The sequence below is a fragment of the Malaclemys terrapin genome, chromosome 7 (genome assembly GCF_027887155.1).
Source record: "Malaclemys terrapin pileata isolate rMalTer1 chromosome 7, rMalTer1.hap1, whole genome shotgun sequence".
In the NCBI taxonomy this organism is placed as follows: domain Eukaryota; kingdom Metazoa; phylum Chordata; order Testudines; family Emydidae; genus Malaclemys; species Malaclemys terrapin.
The window spans coordinates 93,817,428-93,837,249 of NC_071511.1; the positions used below are offsets into that span (position 1 = coordinate 93,817,428).

The 19,822-nt window shown below is 44.3% G+C and overlaps 1 protein-coding gene across 2 annotated transcripts in view; it reads left to right on the forward strand.

Annotated features, from left to right (window-relative positions):
- The window catches only part of LOC128840370 (lipase member M-like), a 40,909-nt gene that overhangs the window by 10,048 nt on the left and 11,039 nt on the right, over positions 1 to 19,822 (forward strand). The window contains exons 2-7 of one of the 2 annotated variants that reach the window (XM_054034231.1): positions 2,337 to 2,478; positions 8,280 to 8,394; positions 12,221 to 12,419; positions 13,197 to 13,306; positions 15,485 to 15,621; positions 19,226 to 19,366. In XM_054034231.1, the coding sequence (XP_053890206.1) occupies positions 2,337 to 2,478; positions 8,280 to 8,394; positions 12,221 to 12,419; positions 13,197 to 13,306; positions 15,485 to 15,621; positions 19,226 to 19,366 (844 nt within the window). The remainder of the gene's footprint in view (positions 1 to 2,336; positions 2,479 to 8,279; positions 8,395 to 12,220; positions 12,420 to 13,196; positions 13,307 to 15,484; positions 15,622 to 19,225; positions 19,367 to 19,822) is intronic. The other variant, XM_054034233.1, reaches the window with a different exon arrangement.

Consider the following 19,822-nt stretch of genomic DNA (forward strand, 5'->3'; position numbering starts at 1 on the left):
TCTAAGGTGCCACAAGTATGCCTCTTCTTTTTGCAGATACAGAGTAACACGGCTGGTACTCTGAAACCAGTCATAATTACTGGCATTTTTAAATAGTGCTTTCTTCACTTTCACACATGGGCAGAGCATATAATAGGCACGGGAGGCATCGCCTTCCCACACAGGTGCCCCAGACGTGTCGCCGAATGCTGGGGCCCTGGTGGCCCTGCCTCTTCCCCTCCCTGCCTTCCAGGCTACCATGTTTTTCTTTATTATGGTTCATGCAGGTTCTGGGACAGCTGAGCAGGCTGAGTAGCAGATAGCCTGCTCAGCTGCCCCTGAACCTGCATGGAACATATATGAGCTCAAATTTCAGTCACTCATGCTTTCCCCGCTGCTGCAGTTTTCTCCAGCACACCACCAATGCCACCAACCCTCCTCTCCAGAGATCCCAGCTTGCTGTGCTGCTGCTTGCTTTGGGGTTCCTTCCCCTCCTGCCCACTCGGCTCCCTCCTTGCTTGGCCCCTCACCCCATCTAGTCCCCCCTCCCTGCTCCTTGGGTGGGCTAAGTAGGCTTCCTCCTTCCCTCCCCTTCCCCGCTTGCTCCTCCTTCTCCTCCACCCTCTCCCTGCTCGGTTGGCCCCAGCCAGTGAATCCCCCTGTCTCTGCTCAGCCTCCCTCCTGCTTGCTCTGTGTGGGGTTTCCTCCTCATCCCACTTGCTCCCTGGGTTCCGCCTCCTGTCCTCTTCCTGCTCGTGTTTGGCCTCCTGCCATTCACTCATTGCAGTCCCCCGCTCCCCATTCACTCAGCCTCCTGCTCACTGCTCTCCAGTTTCATCCACATTCCCGCTCCCTCGCTTGCCCTACCCCTGTTGCTCAGTTTAACATGTTGATGCTTTTTGTACTTTGCATTATACAATAGGGGGGTGTGGGAGGTGAAGGGCCCCATCAGTTTGAAAAGTGGTTCTGGTTTTCACTGGCTAGCCTAGCTATGGGATTCCTCCTGCTGTGCTGATGCTGGAGCAACTCAGCTAAGGCGCCGGAACTGGGGGGAGGGCAGATCACTTTTAAAAGAGGGCGGGCTTTTGGAAAGCTTGCCTCTCTCACCAACAGAAGTTGATCTAATAAAAGATATTATTGCCTCACCCACCTTCATGGGTGGCAGGTATAATAGTCCAGGGGGGACCACCTTGTCTCTCTAAAAGGACGCAAGTCATATAGAACTCATCACACATAATTTCTGTGTGAAACAAGGAATCACGTTGAAATCAGAGTTGTTGGATGATTCCTCTATGAACTCTTCTGTACCACAAATACAACTACCTACATGCACAGCCTGTTCAGCAATCAATTAAGAGTCCCTTCAAAGAGACTCATTTGTTTTCCAGATAAGAGAAATGGAAAGTAAAATTTAAGGGAAGAAGCATGGCTTGGTGTTGAAAGCAGAGCTAGAAATGTGAAGATCTGGGGTTCTATTAATGGCCCCCCTGTCACAGACCTGCAATGTGACATTGCACCCATCATTTAAGACTTCATCTCAAGGGGAGTCTTTCCACTGATTTAAAAAGACAGCGGCTGGGGACTTAATTATCACGTGCCTCAGTTTCTCCGAAAAACGGGGATAATAATACTTGCCTCCCTTACAGGAGTTTGTATAAATTCATTGGTTTTGGTTAGGTGCTTTGAGGTCATCAGATGGAAAGTGCTTAGAAGTGCGATTTTGCAAAGTGATTTTTACCATTCCAAAACCTTTATGCTTCATTCATGCAGTATGCACTCCTCCTGGATCACAGGAGAATTTCAGTTTGGGACTTTATTGGACAACTCCTCCTCCCACTGTGTGATGCTAGAGCAAGTTGCCAGAAGAGGGGGGGGGGAGGGCCCCACTCCATCATCCCTTTTCAAAGTAGGAGGTGGGAGGGCTAGACAAAGACGCAGGTAGGCCAGCCAACCTGATCCTATGTTTGCAGTCAGTCAGTGTGCTGGAGGGAGGGCTGGATCACTTGTGGCAACAGGCACCCTATGTTGTCCTGTCCTCAGGGCCAGGCCCAGCTAAGCGGGACTGGGCGGTAGAGGCTGAGCAATAGATGGCCAGGAGGCATGGATCCCTGTCTACCTGGGCCAGAGCCCTTCAGAGCATTCCCACAGGTAAGCAGTGGGCAATTAGGTTTTTTCACTTGTTCAAATTCTGCACTGGGCAGGGCAGGAAGTTGGGTTAGGGCTCGGGTATTTACTTCTAGATCAGACTCTTGGCTTTTTTCTTGCTATAAAAGTAAATAGTACCATTTTTTTAAAGCAGAGAGATACGGTATGTTCATAGAATTCCTATTAATCGATAAATGAATTGTTTCACACAGGCCTAAGATGCAGCTCTTTATTATGTTGGCATATTTGTTCCAAGGAATTAGATATTCAGAAGAACTCATAAGATGGAATATTAAACATGGAGAAGAAATGCTAAAGAAGATTACTGTGGATCCAGAATGCTTTATGAATGTTGTAAGTTATGTAATTTTCTCTCTATTTAAAGTATGGATTGCATTATTACTAACACTGCTCTACAGCCAAAATGCTTCTGAAATAAATGTAGTCAAACTTTACTAATTCTGGGTCACTGAGAACGAAAATGATGCTTAAAATTGTTGATTGGCTCTAGTTTTCAAGATATGCTATTAGGTCAGTATATACGACCCTTGACTTGGGAATGGCGGAGGATAAGTGAGTTATAAAGGGAAGGGATCTCAATTTAAACCAGAAATGACTAAAATACATCTTGGACTGGATCTATGAATACATCTATGACTGGGTTTGGACAGTACTTGCTTTTTAGGCAAAACAATGAATGATGCAATCTGAAGTTGGTATTGCGTCATACATGATATGAATTGCATCATGTTATTCCTAGAAGTCATGGTTGATGCAATCATAACGAAGCTTACATCACTCTGCTAAACAAATTGCCCTATATCAGCTCTAGAAATCAGTGTCGTGCTCTCTTATTTGTCAGTGTTTGATTTTGCAAAGGGACACATTTCTGTTTAGCCAAAGTGAGCAGAGATGCCTTGTACTTGTGTGAACAGTGCAGATAACTTCTGCTATGTTTGTGGTGAAGTGACTTTTGCATCACAAAAGCACAGTATAACCACTATGGTTAAGAAAGTCTATCACCTTTATTTTGGCTGCAAAATTGGAGATCAGGACAAGAGGTGGGCCCCACACATATGCTGCAACGCTTGTGCAACAAATCTTCGCCAGTGGTTGAACAGGAAAAGGAAATCTATGCCTTTTGCAATGTCAATGATTTGGAGAGAGCCAATAGATCATACCAGCAATTGTTACTTCTGCATGGTGCCTCCAGTTGGGAAAGGTGTGTCAAAGAAGAAAAAGTGGACTGTGCATTATCCAAACATTCCATCAGCTATACGCCCAGTACCCCACGGAGAAGGACTGCTGGTTCCTGATGCACCAGAATCATTCTCACTTGAGTCAGACGAGGAAGAGGATGAAACTTCTGGTCCTGAACCATCAATGGCACAGGACCTACATTTGCTCCCATCCTCTTCTTCTGATCCACACCTCATAACACAAGGTGAACTGAATGACCTTGTCAGGGATTTGGAACTATCCAAGAGTAAGGCAGAGCTGTTGGGCTCCAGACTACAGCAGTGGAATCTCCTGGCAGGTGATGTTAGGGTTTCCATGTTCCGTGACCGTCAAAAGGATCTTGTCCCATTCTTCTTCATGGAAGGTGATCTTGTAGCCTGCAACAACATCGATGGTGTGATGGCAGGCCTCAACATCATTCACGATCCAGATGAGTGGAGACTGTTCATTGATTCACCGAAGACGAGTCTTAAAGCTGTTTTACTGCATAATGGCAATGTTTTGCCACAAATTCCAGTTGGTTATGCAGTCCATATGAAGGAAACCTATGAAAACATGAAACAACTTTTGAGGTGCATAAACTAGGACCAACATCCGTGGCAGCTTTGTGGCGATTTAAAGGTTGTTGCTCTCTTGCTTGGTCTGCAGACTGGATACACAAAGTACTGCTGTTTTCTCTGCAAATGGGATAGTCGTGCAAGAGATTCCCACTACATCAAGAAAGATTGGCCACTCCGACAGTCATTGGAGCCTGGGAGGAAAAGTGTTCAGCATCCACCACTTGTTGAATCAAGGAAGATTTTGTTACCACCCTTACACATCAAGCTGGGTCTGATGAAGAACTTTGTCAAGGCCATTGACAAAACACAAGCAGCTTTCAAGTACCTCCATGGAAAATTTCCAAGGTTAAGTGAAGCTAAGATAAAGGAAGGTGTCTTTGTTGGTCCTCAGATTCGTGAACTTCTTCGAGATGATGCATTTGACTATGCACTGCATGGCAAGGAAAAGGCGGCATGGAAAGCCTTCCAGTTAGTGGCAATAAATTTTCTCGGAAACAACAAGGCAGACAACTACAGGTTGTTGGTGGAAAACCTCCTCAAGGCATACAAAACCTTTGGTGGCAACATGTCACTAAAGATACATTTTTTGCACTCTCATCTAGATTTTTTTTCCACCGAACTGCGGAGCAGTGAGTGACGAGCACGGTGAGCGATTTCACCAGGACATTGCAACAATGGAGAAACGCTATCAGGGCAAATGGAGCCCATCAATGCTTGCAGACTATTGCTGGATAGTGGCAAGAGATGCTCCATTTAATGAATACAAGAGACAAGCCAAGAAGCGCTGAGTAGACACTGAATAGGACTAAACTATGTACAGAATAGTTTTTGCCTTTTGTTTCAGAATCAATTTTATTTATATAACCCTTTTGCTGATTTTTAAAGTGTTACATAAACAGGACAGGTGAAATATTATCATGTAAAGCAACCATAAACACATGAAAAGACCTAGGTTTACAATTTATGATTAAAACTCTACTATCTACACAATATACATAGACATAAAATGTAAAAACTTAAATATCTTAGAAACAGTAGCCAATCAGTTGTTTTAATTGTCATATTTGAATTCAGCACATCAAAATACATAATAAATAGCACATTTTATCTCTGAAGCAGACGACTTCTCAAAAATTGTAGACCAGTGTAATACAACATCACTGATAATGGTCTGCGTGCCAAATTAATTTTATTCGAGTCCAGTTCACAATGAATACAAACTATGGTCATGTGTCCAGTAGATGTACCTTGCATAAAATCACATAATAAGACAGCATGTTAGATTGGTGCTGCTACCACCTCACCTTTGGCTGAAAAGACAGGTAAATAGTTGCTTTAGGGCACTGGGAGTCAAGACTCCTGAATTCTGTACCCAGCTCTGCCACTGATTCACATTGTCTATGAGCAGTGCGCTTAAGGCCTGATCCAGTTCCTACTGAAATCAGTGGGAGGCTCTCCATGTATATGAACAAATATATGCTGCTGTAAGCCACCGTCAGAGTTATTTAGAGGGTGTTAATACTGTGGTGATCAGAGCTGGCTTTAGGCTGATTCCCCGGAATCGGGCCCTGCACCTAAGAGGGCCCCACACCTGCGCCTAAGAGGGCCCCGCACCTTAGGTGCCTTTTTAATTTTTTTTTACTCACCCAGCGGCGGTCCGCTCCGGGTCTTCAGTGGCATTTCAGCAGCGGGGGGGTCCTTCAGTGCCACAGAAGACCTGGAGCCGAGTGAAGGAACCTCCGCCGCCGAAGTGCTGCCGAAGACCCGGACTGCCGCAAGGTATTCAAATCGGGCCCCGCAGGTCCTAAAGCCGGTCCTGCTGGTGATGATAGCTTCCTCTGACAAGGGTTGGTATTTGTGGGAATTGCAGGGGGCTGAGAAGGGATTTGAATGAGAGGAGATGCCTGGTACACTGGGACAGGAAAGGATTTCAGGACCTACATACTTGGCCTTGGGGATTTTGACTGCCAGACAGCCAGATCCCCAGTGGAGACTATTTTCCAATCTAAAATAAATTAAACCCTTCCCCTGTAACAACATGGATGCTCACTACAGCATCTAGGAAGTTCAATATCTTCCCTCAAAAACTGGGTTCTGACAATACAGGCTACCTTCAACTACAAACCTGCTGTCTGGATCATTTTTAAATTGTTCCAGGTTAAAGGGGACAGTTTTATGAGTAAGTTGTTACATTATTTTTCAAGTTAAAAGCCCATGCATTTCTTGCAAAAGTATGATTATGCACTGTAGCATTAAGGGAGCGTCTTTAACACTAAGCTCCTAAAGCTATATAGAAAGCTTGTATAAAAGACAAATATATCCATGTTGTGCTGCTTGTCTCATTTTAAAAGTAGGACGTTGCTTCCCAGCATCCAGGGAAACTGATCTTCTCTCATTTTTCAAGAGGGTTATGAATGAAGAGGGAATGAATTGTCTACGAGTCAGGCTATTGCCCTATTCACTTTTTTTTACTATACATTTTCTTGGCTCTTTTCCAAATCCAGCTAACATGGCATTGTTTGAAAATAAGCCCGGTACTGAAAAGCATTTCAGCTAATAGATTGACTGTATCTATTGAATATTCAGCAAATAGTAGAAAAAAGTATCTGGTGAATATATCACTTGACCAATTTCATAAATAATCGAAATATATTAGAGACTAGTATTGGACCATCTCTGGCGCTGAGCAAATACCACAAAAAGGATTCAACTATTCAGATGTCCAAAAGGGTGAAATTAATCAGAAAAGAACATATTAATCCAATTCTATTCAACCAGCTGTATCGTTTAATCCTTAGCCAACTCCCTAATCCATTTAGTACTTAGATACCAGCGCTACGGTGATGACTACTCCTGAAAAACCTAAAATACAGTAGATACATATAATCAATATTTTCTTGATTTCAATGTTTGAATTTAACTGATGGTCTAATCCTAGATATTAAGTGTAGAACGGATTGTAATTCTTCGTAATTTTTAGGGATGCAGCATTGAAATCTGACTCTATGTAGTCTAGAGCAGTGGTCTCCAATTTTTTACGCCCAAGATCACTTTTTGAATTTAAGGGCAAGCCAGGATCTACCCCGCCTCTTCCCTGAGGTCCCCCCTTCCCCAAAGCCCCGCCCCACCCACTCCATCATCCCCCCCTCTCTCCGTCACTCGCTCTCCTCCCCACCACTCACTTTCACCGGGCTGGGGTAGGGGGTTGGGGTTCGGGAGGGGGTGTGGGCTCTGGGCTGTGGCTGATGGGTTTGCAGTATGGGAGGGGGCTCTGGGCTGAGCCTGGGGCAGGGGGCTGAGGTGCAAGAGGGGGTGAGGGGTGCAGCTCTGGGAAGGAGTTTGGGTGCAGGAGGGGGCTCTGGGCTGGGGCAGAGTGTTGGGGTGCAGGAGGGGGTACAGGGTCCTGGCTCCAGGAGGGGGCTCAGGCCTGGGGCTTGGGTTGCAGGAGGGGGTTTGGGGTGCTCAGGGAGGGGGCTCAGGGCTGGGGGTTGGGATGCGGCCTCCTGCCAGGCAGCACTTACCTCTGGTGGCTCCCGGTTGGTGGTGCAGCGTGGCTGCTGCTAAGGCAGGCTCCCTGCCTACCCCAGTCCCACGCCGCTCCCAGAAGGGGCCAATGCATCCCTGCGGCCCTGGGGGGACGGGGCGGGTGGCATGTGGCTCTGCACGCTGCCCCTCTCTGCAAGCACTGACACCCCCCCCCCAGCTCCCATTGGCCACAGCTCCCCGTTTCCGGCCAATGGGAGCTGTGGGGGCAATGCTTGCAGGCAGGAGCAGCGCACGGAGGGAGACTCCTGCCCCCACCACCCTGTCCCCGGGGCTGTAGGGCCACTCTGGCCACTTCCAGGATCAGTGTGGGGCCAGAGCAGACAGGGAGTCTGCTTTAGCAGCAGCCCCGCTGTACCACCGGAGATCGTGATCGACTGGGAGATTCTCTTGGATCGACCAGGCGATTGCGATCGATCGGTTGGTGACCACTGATGTAGAGGCTGCACTACCCAGGTGAATCACAGGTGCCCTTCTATTGTGGTGTTACGGCATATTGCATCAACAGCCCTTCCTTGCCATCTCTTTCCCCCACGGTTAAAGGGAGGGCTCCAAGCTTTGCTGTGCTTCAGTGATCGTTTTTGGGCCGTTACCAGCTAGCATAATTAGAACCCTGGGGAAATTAACTAGTCCCCAGCAGCCCTGAGAACTGGAAGAGCAAAAAGGTGGCACTTTCTCCCTGTCCCTTCTGTGTTGAGCAACAGCTCGAGTGGACATGTGGATTGGGACCAATGTTTCCTCCAAGAGACCTCAGTGCACACGATGTGAAAAATGGATATATATATAAACAAGCCTTTATTTGGCTCCCTGCAGACTGAAATTATCAGGTACCATGGATACCCCAGTGAGGAATATGAGGTTACAACAGAAGATGGATATATCCTTAGCCTTAACAGAATTCCTGGTGGGAAGAACCGTGGGAACACAGGTATGATTTACTTGTATGAAGTAAGGAAGGGTTGGTGGGCCAAGTTTCTAAAAACAGTCCCCTAATTTGCACTCGAGTATATGCAGCTGCATGTTTCATGGTTTTCAATTACGGCAAACTGTACTGGATTCATGTGGTGAGCTTCTGGAGAGCCTGGTTGTCCAGGTTCCATGGCTCTGGGTCATTCTGGCTATGTGGAATATCCCAGGGCTTTCAGGCTCCCTGCCACATAATTGGAAACTTGGGAGCCCTGGTTCCTTGCCATGGAGGTGGAGGCTCTCAGATCTTTCAGGTTCTCTGCTGTGGAGTTGGGAGCGTGGAAGCCCAAGCAAGACTAGGGAGGACTAGGGAGCCTAGAAGCCCTGAGAGCCATGGCTGAGCCAAGAGTCTTGGAGATTGGGCTTGCAAGCTCAATTTCTTTCAAAAATATCTGGATTACTTTAAAACATTTTTTTTTCAGATTTACTTTCAGAAGATTTGGAAATTCTGTTTTTTCGTTCTGAAATAGAATGAAATTTGTTCAGAATTTTGCACGGAATGGAAATTCCGGTTTTTGACTAGCTCTAGTTGCGACACAAAAATTATACATAACCAAAACTAAAAACAACACTGCATGTCTAGCCAAGAGTCAGCATCACCAGGTAACACCTGCCATGTTACTTAAGCTCTAGTTAAATTTGCTCTAGTTAAAATTCTGTTTAGTGGCAGTTAAGGTTACTTAAGCTCTAGTTAAATTTGCTCTAGTTAAAATTCTGTTTAGTGGCAGTTAAGGTTACTTAAGCTCTAGTTAAATTTGCAAACAAAAATTCTGTTTAGTGGCAGTTAAGGTTGCAGTAGAACACACTCCTTCGACCGAAAACTTCTCAAGAATGGAAATAGGAAGGGAAATGCACATACATTGCTTTTCACCTTCCTATTGCCTACCGTGTGTGTAACAGACTCCAGCACTCCATGAGGCTTTCACTTCCTTCTCCAACAGATTCCAAAAATTACAACATCCCCCAGCTTCCTCAAGCACAAAACCTTAATGGTCACCTCGTGTGCTTTTATATCAGCAGTTCAGTCACACATTCCATCCAACTGGAAAGTTATTCTGCCTGAATGCTGCCAAGGTCACTCAGCATAAGTACACCAAGAATAAGCCTCCATGTTTAGCAGTGATGAAATAACCTGTCAGCTGGAAGGAGCCTCAGTGAAGAAGTCTCTCTCATCACTCAATTCCCAAAATACTCCATAATCTCTCTTGGACTTCCGGAAATTGGACACAGCCACAAGTAGCTGCAGCAGCGGGTCTGCTCATTTCTTTGCCACCACAAAGCATATTTTTCAACCTTCAAACATGCTAAAAAGGGATATAGACACCATCTTGACCAGCACTTGCAATAGAACTGATGACCTAAAAGCATGAGTCTTTAGCTTGTACTAAAGAGTAAAGCTGAGAGCTAGCACAGACTTGCATTCTCTATGGCAGTGGTCTCCAACCTTTTTATGCCCGAGATTACTTTTTGAATTTAAAGGCAACCTAGGATCTACTCTGCCCTTTCCCCAAAGTCCTGACCCACTCACTCCATCCCCGACCCGCCATCACTCGCTCTCCCCCACCCTCACTCACTTTCACCAGGCTGGGGTAGGGTGTATGGGCTTTGGGCTGGGGCCCAGGGGTTCACAGTGTGAGAGGGAGCTTTGGGTAGAGCCTCGGGCAGAGGGTTGGGATGCAGGAGGGGGTGAGGGGTGCAAGCTCTGGAAAGAAGTTTGGGTGCAGAAGGGGGCTCCGGGCTGGGGCAGAATGTTGGGGTGCAGGAGGGGGTGGAGTGCTGGGTCTGGGAGGGGGTTCAGGGCTGGGGCTTGGGGTGCAGGAGGGGGTTCAGGGTGCTGGCTCTGGAGAGGAGGCTCAGGGCTGGGGTTTGGGGTGCAGCCTCCTGCTGGGCAGCACTTACCTCTGGTGGCTCCTGGTTGGTGGTGCTGCATGACTGCTGCTAAGGCAGGCTCCCAGCCTATGCCAGCCCCATGCCACTCCTGGAAGGGGCCAACGTGCCCCTGCGGCCCTTGGGGGGGCTGGGTGCGGGCAGCACCTGACTCCACATGCTGCCCCTCTTTGCAAGCACTGCCCCCCCCAGCTCCCATTGGCCACAGCTCCTCGTTCCTGGCCAATGGGAGCTGCGGGCGCGATGCTTGCAGGTAGGAGCAGCGCGCGGAGGGAAACCCATGCCCCCAGGTCTGTGCTAGCTGCTTCCAGGAGCAGTGTGGGGCCCGGGCAGGCATAGAGCTTGCCTTAGTGGCAGCCCCGCTGTGCCGTCGGAGATCGCAATCGACAGGTTGGTGACCACTGCTCTATGGATTGGGTCCAGAGAGTCACAGAGGACACTCTGAGCAATGGGTTGCACAAGCAAAGTGTGTGACAACATACACATTTCAGTTGGTGAGTCACGCTTTAATTTACAGATTACTCACATTTTCCAGTACAAAGATCTATTTTAAAGAGATCTTTTCGCTGTGTGATTTACATGCAACAATGCCATCCTCCCACATAGATCAGCAGCAGGGTCTGAAGGGCTAGGCCTTCCAATCCCTATTTTACACCTTTACTGTTGAGCTCCAGCAGTAACTGCCCCACCTTTTGGAGACCAGCCAGTGGAGGAGGACTTGACACACACTTTCCCAATGATTTACATAACTATTTACTAGTCAGCAGTAGCCTCCTGTGTTCTATCCCTGGCTTTGGGGAAAGGTCTGAGGTTTACAGAAGTTGGCGAAAAGATAATCCAAACTGGTTTAGTCACTCTGAGTGACAGTGTGATGTAGTTGGGTTTGTCACGTTAATTAGAGATCTGGGTTCTAGATCTCTAGACTCCTTCCTAACAGTCTTCTAATTTGGGATTTGTGGCATAGTGTGAAAGGGCAGCCCTACCTCGTGTGCCCTTCAGCAATCCAGGTCAGCCTGCCTCACTTTCTCCTTTCAGATACCCCAAGAACTCCATGACAGGCTCTCTTGCCTCAATAGCACCTCCTGGGAGCTGGTTTATTACACAAACAACATGAAATTGCTCTGTAACCAGAAGTTCCAGCATAGCTCATTTATAGGAGCCAGCCACCCAGTGACACACAGGAATTTTGCCCACACTTGGGGGGAGGAGGAATAGCTCAGTGGTTTGAGCATTAACCTGCTAAACCCAGGGTAGTGAGTTCAATCCTCAAGGGGCCCATTTAGGGATCTGGGGCAAAATAATCTGCCAGGAATGGTACTTGGTCTTGCTGTGAAGGCAGGGGACTGGACTCAAGGACCTTTCAAGGCCCCTTCCAGTTCTACATTACTATGAATAGATGAAATTTGAACCCCAGGTCGCCTCTTGCCCCACTCAAGGACCTTTCCCCTAGATTTGGGGAGAGGCTCTTGCATTTGTTTTGTTGCCTCTCTGTAAGTCACTCAAACACACACATTGCCATTCTGATTCAAAAGCTCTAAAATATCCATAGACAGAAAGTACTGATGTATAACTCCTATTCTTGGAATCCGCACATGAGGAGTAACAATGTGGGCAAAGAGCAGATCCCAGGGCTTTAGATTTCTTGCAAAAGGGGTATAAAAAGTGGCACAGTCCAGTGGGGAATTGCCAAAAGAGGTGATGTTGAGCTCTTATTCTTTCTCTATCGATTCACTTTTCATCAAAACAGCATGAAAAACCCAGTCATGCTCCATTTCTAGTCTGTGTTTTGGTTTTTGCCATTTCAATGAGTCTTTAACAACCTGTTAAAGCAAACGCTGTAACACAACCTTCACCTCTGTGTAGCTACTGCCATGCCCTAATAAAATGTTCTTCCTTTTCAGGGCAAAAGCCAGTAGTGTTTTTGCAACATCCACTCCTAGGAGATGCTACCCACTGGATTTCAAACCTGGACAACAACAGCCTGGGCTTCGTGCTAGCAGATGCTGGCTTTGATGTTTGGATGGGAAACAGCAGAGGGAACACTTGGTCTATAAAACACAAGACACTTAAACCTGACCAACAGAAGTTCTGGGAGTTCAGGTAGAGTGAATTATTGAGAACTACCGAAAATGGAACTGGCTGGTTCCTTGGAGACTGGCTGGGCTGGGGGTTAGATAATGGGATAGGAGAGTCTTTCCATTTCACATTATTAGTTCATACCTAGCCCAGATTGTAGTGACCCAAGGGGTGGGAGGTAGCCTACAATGATAAGCAGGGTGGACAAGATGATAAAAATGCCCAGGGGCTGAAGTGTGGGAGACGAATGGTGGGGAGGGATTGAAGGAGTAAGGGAAGGGTGTGGTTAAAGGGAGGTGGATACTGAGGTGAGTTAGGGGAGGAGGACGAAAAGAAAGATAAGCATACTGGACAGTGATAGTGAGATTGGGCAGCTGAAGGGCTGCAGTGATAGGAGAGAGTCAGGATAAAGTGGCATGGGCAACCAATGGCAATGCAGCAAATGAGGGGAAAAAACACCTATTCAGAGTCCAAGTATCAGAACTGCTATGAGACTGAAGGGTTTTCCTGTCTGTAGCTCCTCATGGGCATGGGGAAAGGCCCAGGGCTTTGTGCTGTGGCACATCCCACTAATCTTAGGTCTCCTGAGCAGACATGCTTCTGCCTTGATCTCTGGAGACAGAGCTGGCTTACTTTCTGAAGTGAGGCAAAGAACCCAAACTTCTAAATGGTTTGACTTAATAATTGAACAGTTCCTGTTTTACTTAGCTAACAAAACTTGAGATTTACTAATGCACATTCTAATGTAGTTGGGACTATTGTAATTAATGCATGTAAGCCTTTTGTATTTCCTCTCTGTAGTTTTGATGAGATGGGTAAATATGACATTCCAGCAGTTCTCTACTTTGCCATGAATAAAACAGGACAAAAGGAGCTGTACTATGTTGGCCATTCAGAAGGCACAACGTTAGGTACGTGAAGGAATGCAAGCTGGTGTACCATAGCATCCCATTTACATCCCCACAGGATAGTGAAAGCAGGATGTGGACTTCGGTTATTAACTTCCTTTCTCCCTAGCTTAAAAGTTAAAGGTAGAAATATTTTCTAAACTGAAATTGTCAATGTTTGGATAACTTTTCTCAGAACAATTTTTGTTTGTCTGAACTAAGCAAACAAATTGGTTCCTGACATCCTTTTAGACTTCCTTGGTAAGGTTTGTTGATATCAAAACCTATTATTTAGCAGGTGATCACTGTGAAAGCTTGCCTGGTGTCTTTGCTTATTCTAATTTTGCCAGCTCCTGCGAATTTATCACTAGTCTCACAATATTTGTTGCCAGCTCCTGGAGTCAATGCTATTACACGAGAAGCTCAGCTTTCATGATTAAAAAAAAAAGAAGTACTTTTCTAACCCTCATGTTTTGGAGAAAGGATCAAAACCACAACCTCTTGTGGCTCAAACAACAGAAGGCAAATAAAAAGAACCTAAACATTATTTAATTTCAAGCCAATCTTTTTATTTTAGTGGGGTGTGATGCAGGATTTTGTGTTCTTGGTGGTGTTTGCTTGGTCTGCTATTTAAAAACAAATTGCTGGTACTATAGCCACTAAATCAATATTTACAAATTGTTTACTGTGCATACCATCAGTACAGAAAGTCAACTCAGTCCCTAGTGTATGAATGCAATGAGGGACTTGATTCATTTACAGTCGCTTGAGGGTTCCTGGTTTACCCATAGGATCTATTGGTGACAGTGGGATGGGGGATATAGGCTTGTATGCCATGTTGCACCATTGCCATTTGAAAAAAGGAAAATAGTTGGGGAAAAGACAAAAAAAAAAAATGGTGGTTGGGAGCAGGAAGTGTGTTACCACTTCTTTGCATAATATCCCTTCCCCTTTTCCTCCTCCAGTAAGAACATTCTTAGGATCTTAAGACAAAAATGATAAAACATACATTTAGGCTGGGATTTTCAATGGCATAAACAGGAGTTGGGTGCTTAACTTCCCTAGGCAGAAGGATAGCTCAGTGGTTTGAGCATTGGCTTACTAAACCCACGGTTGTGAATTCAGTCCTTGAGGGGGCTGTTTAGGGAACAGGGATAAAAATTTGGGGATTGATCCTGCTTTGAGCAGGGGGGTTGGACTAGATGACCTCCTGAGGTCCCTTCCAACCCTGATATTGTATGATTCTAGGCACCTTTGAAAATCCCAGCCTTAGAATACAAATAGTATTATACATCTTCTATACATAGGCATTGTTAAGGCCATTTTAATTGCTCTTTAAAACACTGTGGAATTGTGAATGTATGTCACAGTTTTAATAGTCTTTTAAAGATAGTTTTGTATGTGAACAATTAAATAATAGGCAAGTTATATGTTATATAGGTAGGGTCTCTGCTCTAAGGGTTAAATGTAAAAGAAATCAAATGCAAATCCAAACCTCCTGAGAATTATATTACAGTACTATTGTAAATTTACAACCCTATGCATAGTGCTTTAGAAACTGAGCATCATAAAACTCAGAAAATATTTTATGGGAATTTTGGAAACTTGATAGGAAAGATTCTGGAATCATCAAGAAATCTGGTTAATAGAAAATTTGGTTCTACATCAAAATGAGTTGAAACTATAACCTGACTCATGGCCACCTGAATCCATCTGAACAATACCCCAAAACTTATTTTTTTCCCAATGAAGACTAAATGGAGATTTAGGATGAACATTTTGCTGTGATAATCTAGAATCACAGGGCTGTAAGGGACCTCGAGAAGTCATCAAGTCCAGCCCCCTACACTGAGGCAGAACCAAGTAAACCTAGATCATCCCTGACAGGTATTTGTTCAACCAGTTCTTATGAACTTCCAATGATGGAGATATTCCACAAGCTCCCTAGGAACCCTATTCCAGAGCTCAACAACCCTTACAGTTAGGAAGTTTTTCCTAATATCAAACCTAAATCTCCATTGCTTCAGATTCAGCCCGTTACTTTTTGTCCTACTTCAGTGGGCCTGGAGAATGATTATATGGCATTTGAATAGATAAAAGGCTACTTATAATTTTTAACCTTCAGTTTGCTACATGGTAACGGTTTATTTTAATTATGGATGATAGCTTTGCAATAATACAAAATAATTTGTATTTTCTCAGGTTTTGTAGCATTTTCCATTAGGCCAGACTTGGCTCAAAGAATAAAAATGTTCTTTGCTTTGGGGCCGGTAGCCACAATTACATTTGCCAAAAGCCCTGCGATAAAGTTTGCCTGTCTTCCTGAAACACTTCTCAAGGTATGTCATTCCTCCACCTATAGGGACAGATTGTTGGCTTCAACTCCACCTGATCTGCTCTGCCTGAAAAGAATAGCCAAGAATTCCTCCGGGAATCCTTGGGTGGTGCACAGCTGTGTACCCCGTGCTCCCTTTCTACTGGGGGGCATGTCAGGGGCTAGAAGAGTTAGGTGAAACTGGGAAGTAAACTCAGCACAGCTGAAAATCTGGCCCTGAATATTTGATTATTCAAATATTTCTATGATGGACTTGGAGCTGCTCTACAATGATTTATGAATATTGCATGTTGGCCTGTTTATTGGGGTGTTTTCTGAATGACTATATTGGTTTAACTCAACAAGAGTCTGTGTGGAAAAAACAGGCAGGAAAGAAAAGAATGGCTCAAGACAATTCACGCCTCAACAAATACTCAAGAGTTGTTAGGAGACAGTTGCAATCCTATTGCCTCTGAGGATTTTACTTCGATCACCTTCTGAGCCTAGAAGAACAAAAGAACTATAATAGTTTTAAAGAGAGGTGGTAGGGGAACAAGGACCTTACTGGGACCCTGGGACACAGGACCCTGGGACACTGGCCTGCCTACTTATCATCGCAGGATGGCAAGTCTATACGTAAGATAGATATGCTTATAGATGGTTTTAAAATCATTTTTTCTCTAAAAGCCTTGTTCCTACTGCAAAATAAATAAATCCTTCTGTCTAAGAAGGCTGGTCACTGTACATCACTAATCACAGACTCCTGAAGGGAAGAATTGCAGGTGCCCAAATCCAGTCAGAACCACTGGATACCCATGTTTGATATGCAGAGGACTGTAGCCCAGGGCCAAGTCTAAGAATGGGAGAATTATAAAATTATGTCCCATGACAGAAAAAAGTCATGAGGCCTGAAACCTGAAAGGTGCACCCAGAGAGACCAGACATGGGACAGAGGTGCAGCTAGTCCTACAGCCGTGACAATTTAGAATTCTATTTCTCTGTTTATGGGGGGAGGTAAAAGTTACACAGGAACGGCTTTTCCTGGGGCCCCATGAGAACTGCCCCCTTTGGCTAGCATGTACATACATATTAACTCAATGGATACTAGTGTTCTATATTTTTAAAGCAAACCTGAGAATTATCAAATTGGAAGTGATTTCAAAGGAATCACTATCACAACGCTGGTGTGGGCTTGAAGACTATCATGGAAATGCTGGTTGTGGTTCTGTAGTTAAGACTGAGTTGAGATTTAAATGTAAAGCTGGAATTCAACCACTTTGCTACAGATGACGACTGCAGAATATCCTCCTCAAAATGACAGCTCTTATTTTTTGAGTACAGTATGAATTTTCTGAGAATTTAAAAGTAAATCCTTTAATTTTGAGTTTAAAATTATTTTTTTTGTCCCAAATGTTCTTAATAGAATAATGCAGACACTTCAGACTTCCCAGATAGTTAAAAAAATCACTGAAATCTCATAACCTCATTGAAGCTGGTGGCTACAGTGTCCCCTGTCCCCCGCATCATTTAAGATGATAGAAACAGTTAAGTTCTGTTGTGAAGTAATAGTGAGCTTTACCCAAAACACACCCAAAGCCACTCAGGAATTGGAAGTTGCCAGATATTGTCTGAATTTGTGTATGTGTCTGTGAGAGAGAGAGAAGCAGAGAAGCACATAGAAACAAATAGAGAAGGAAGCTCCAGACACAGCCTAGCATGTGGCCCCAAGAGAAGTCTAGAAAGAGTTCTTGGAGGGGGTGATGGGCAAAGAGGGGCTTGCAGCTGTGAGCAAGGAGACTATCTCCTGCTGTTTTGGTTCTCTTGTGTTCAGAGAAACAGAACTTTTCATATTCTTTGTAAATAAACTAGATTGCATCAAAGTTCCTCGACTGTATCATAAATTTCTCCTCCCAAATTTTTGCTAACCACTTGGATCAAAAGGGGTTGTGTGGTCCTTTAAGAAATGTAGCATTTGAATCAGGTTGCTTTTCTTCCAAATGATCTTAATAACAGAATAATGCAAACTCTTCAGACTTCTCATATAGTTAAAATTATTGAAATCCCCTACACTGGCTACATTTGAAGACCTTTTTTTAGGATAATCAGTCATTTTTTGCATTAATTCATCCTAACTGAAAGTTTCTCCTTTAGCAGAGGCTGACTAATTTTCTACTTCACATCATGACACGAAGCTGGGATGTATGTGTTCAGAGGAATGGGGGGCGGGGGGAAGGAGGAGCAAAAGGAGGAGGGGAAATAGTGTGGGTGTGTGCATACAGAGGAACGTAGATAACTCAGTGTGGATGACAATGGCCATTATGCCCTGGCTGCTTTCTGCTGCTCCAGAGAAAAAGCAGTTAGAGGCTATCAATGAATCTGGCCCTAAATGTTAAAATAAAGATTTATGGTTGATACTTCATTCTTCAAATTGGTAGAAATGTACATCATAACATTTTCTTTGGTTTTCTTCTCTGTGTGTTTATGTGTGAAATATTTAACAACTTAAAAAACAAAGGAAATTCCTAGATAAAAACTTGTTAAACTGGAGCTATGTTGAGAGGACATATCAGTAGCTTAAGGTAAAAACATTATAAGGATACTGTAATTATCCCATAAACAAGCTTTACAAACTATAAATCCCATTCCCTCCACCTCTCCACCCCAAAAATTGTACAATGTGTCTTAAAAATCAATATAATCTAATCTGGGAAAACAAACACTATTATGGACAAACTATAAATACACCTCTACCCCGATATAACTTTGTCCTTGGGAGCCAAAAAATCTTACCGCGTTATAGGTGAAACCGTGTTACATTGAACTTGCTTTGATCTGCCGGACTGCGCAGCCCCGCCCCCCCGGAGCACTGCTTTACCGTTATATTTGTTATATCCAAATTCGTGTTCTATCGGGTCTCGTTATATCGGGGTAGAGGTGTACATAGTTATTGCGTGGCATCACTACATGGCAGAGCACTTTGTGTGCCTTAAATTTGCATTGCTATACCTTAACACGTTTGGATTTCTCTAAAGTGTAGCCTGAATTCTGAATTTCCTAGACTTGAAAATCTTGTTTGGGGGATAATTACGACATTTCTGAAATGTTTTTACTTTTAAATTATTGCTCTCAGCCTTAACTCCAGTTTAGTATAATTTTTTTTCTGGGAATTCTATCTGATTAATTATATGGTTAGGGCAGAGTAGAGAAGCTTGTGTACGGTTTGTGCTGTATCTGTTCTGAGGTTAAAGAACATCAGACTCCAGGGCTCTCTGTCTCACATGCTCCTTTAGAACTAGAGCAATGAGAGGATACAGAGTAATACTTGGCTTGCTTGTATATGGTGAGTGTTAGTGGCAATGAAGAAGACTGCTATATTCTGTAATCAGGCTTACAACCAACTGAAATATATTCTGAAACAGAGGTCATTGACTTGGGAATGGATAGAGAATTTCCTTCATGATTATCACTCCGTAAACTAAGAAAGGTCAGGATTAGGGCTGAAGTATTACAGAATGGCAGAGGGTTTCATCAAGCTCTGAATACTTAGCTCATATTCGAGAGTAAGGTGGCAACACATCTGTATGAAATGGAACTGTAATGAGACAGCTACTGAATAATTTTCTTTTCAGACTGTATTAGGAACTAAAGGATTCTTTCGTCAGAATGAACATCTGAAAAAGCCTCTTACTCTAATGTGTACCAAGCTGGATAAGTTTTGTGCATGTTTCCTTTCTTTTGTGGCTGGGCATAATGAGCAAAACTTAAATATGGTAAGTATGGACCAGACTATTTAAAACAAATAATGCTCAAATAATTTCTGAGGTAAATCGTGTTTGTGCCCTGTGTGTATGGCACATAGCTACTTTCATGTGGGAAATATATTCCTAGTGCTTGGCCTAACTCAGTGATGTTCTGAGGGAATAAGAACTTCTTGGTGACTTTGACCAATGCCAAGATGGCTTTTAACTAGTGATGGGATCAACCAGAACACTAGGTTCAAACCTACCAAAGCAAGTTGGGGTGAGAGTCTGAATCCAATCCTGGATCCAGATTTCACAAATGTCCCTATCTGGTTGATACAAGCCCCTGGGTCTGAACACCACTTACCCAACTGCAAAGGTTAAAGATCCAGAGCCAATTTGGCAACTGGGCCATTCTCTAATTTTAACCTGTAAATGACATGTCCATAATACTTGCTCTCTTTTCTTAATCTAAGATTCATTTTA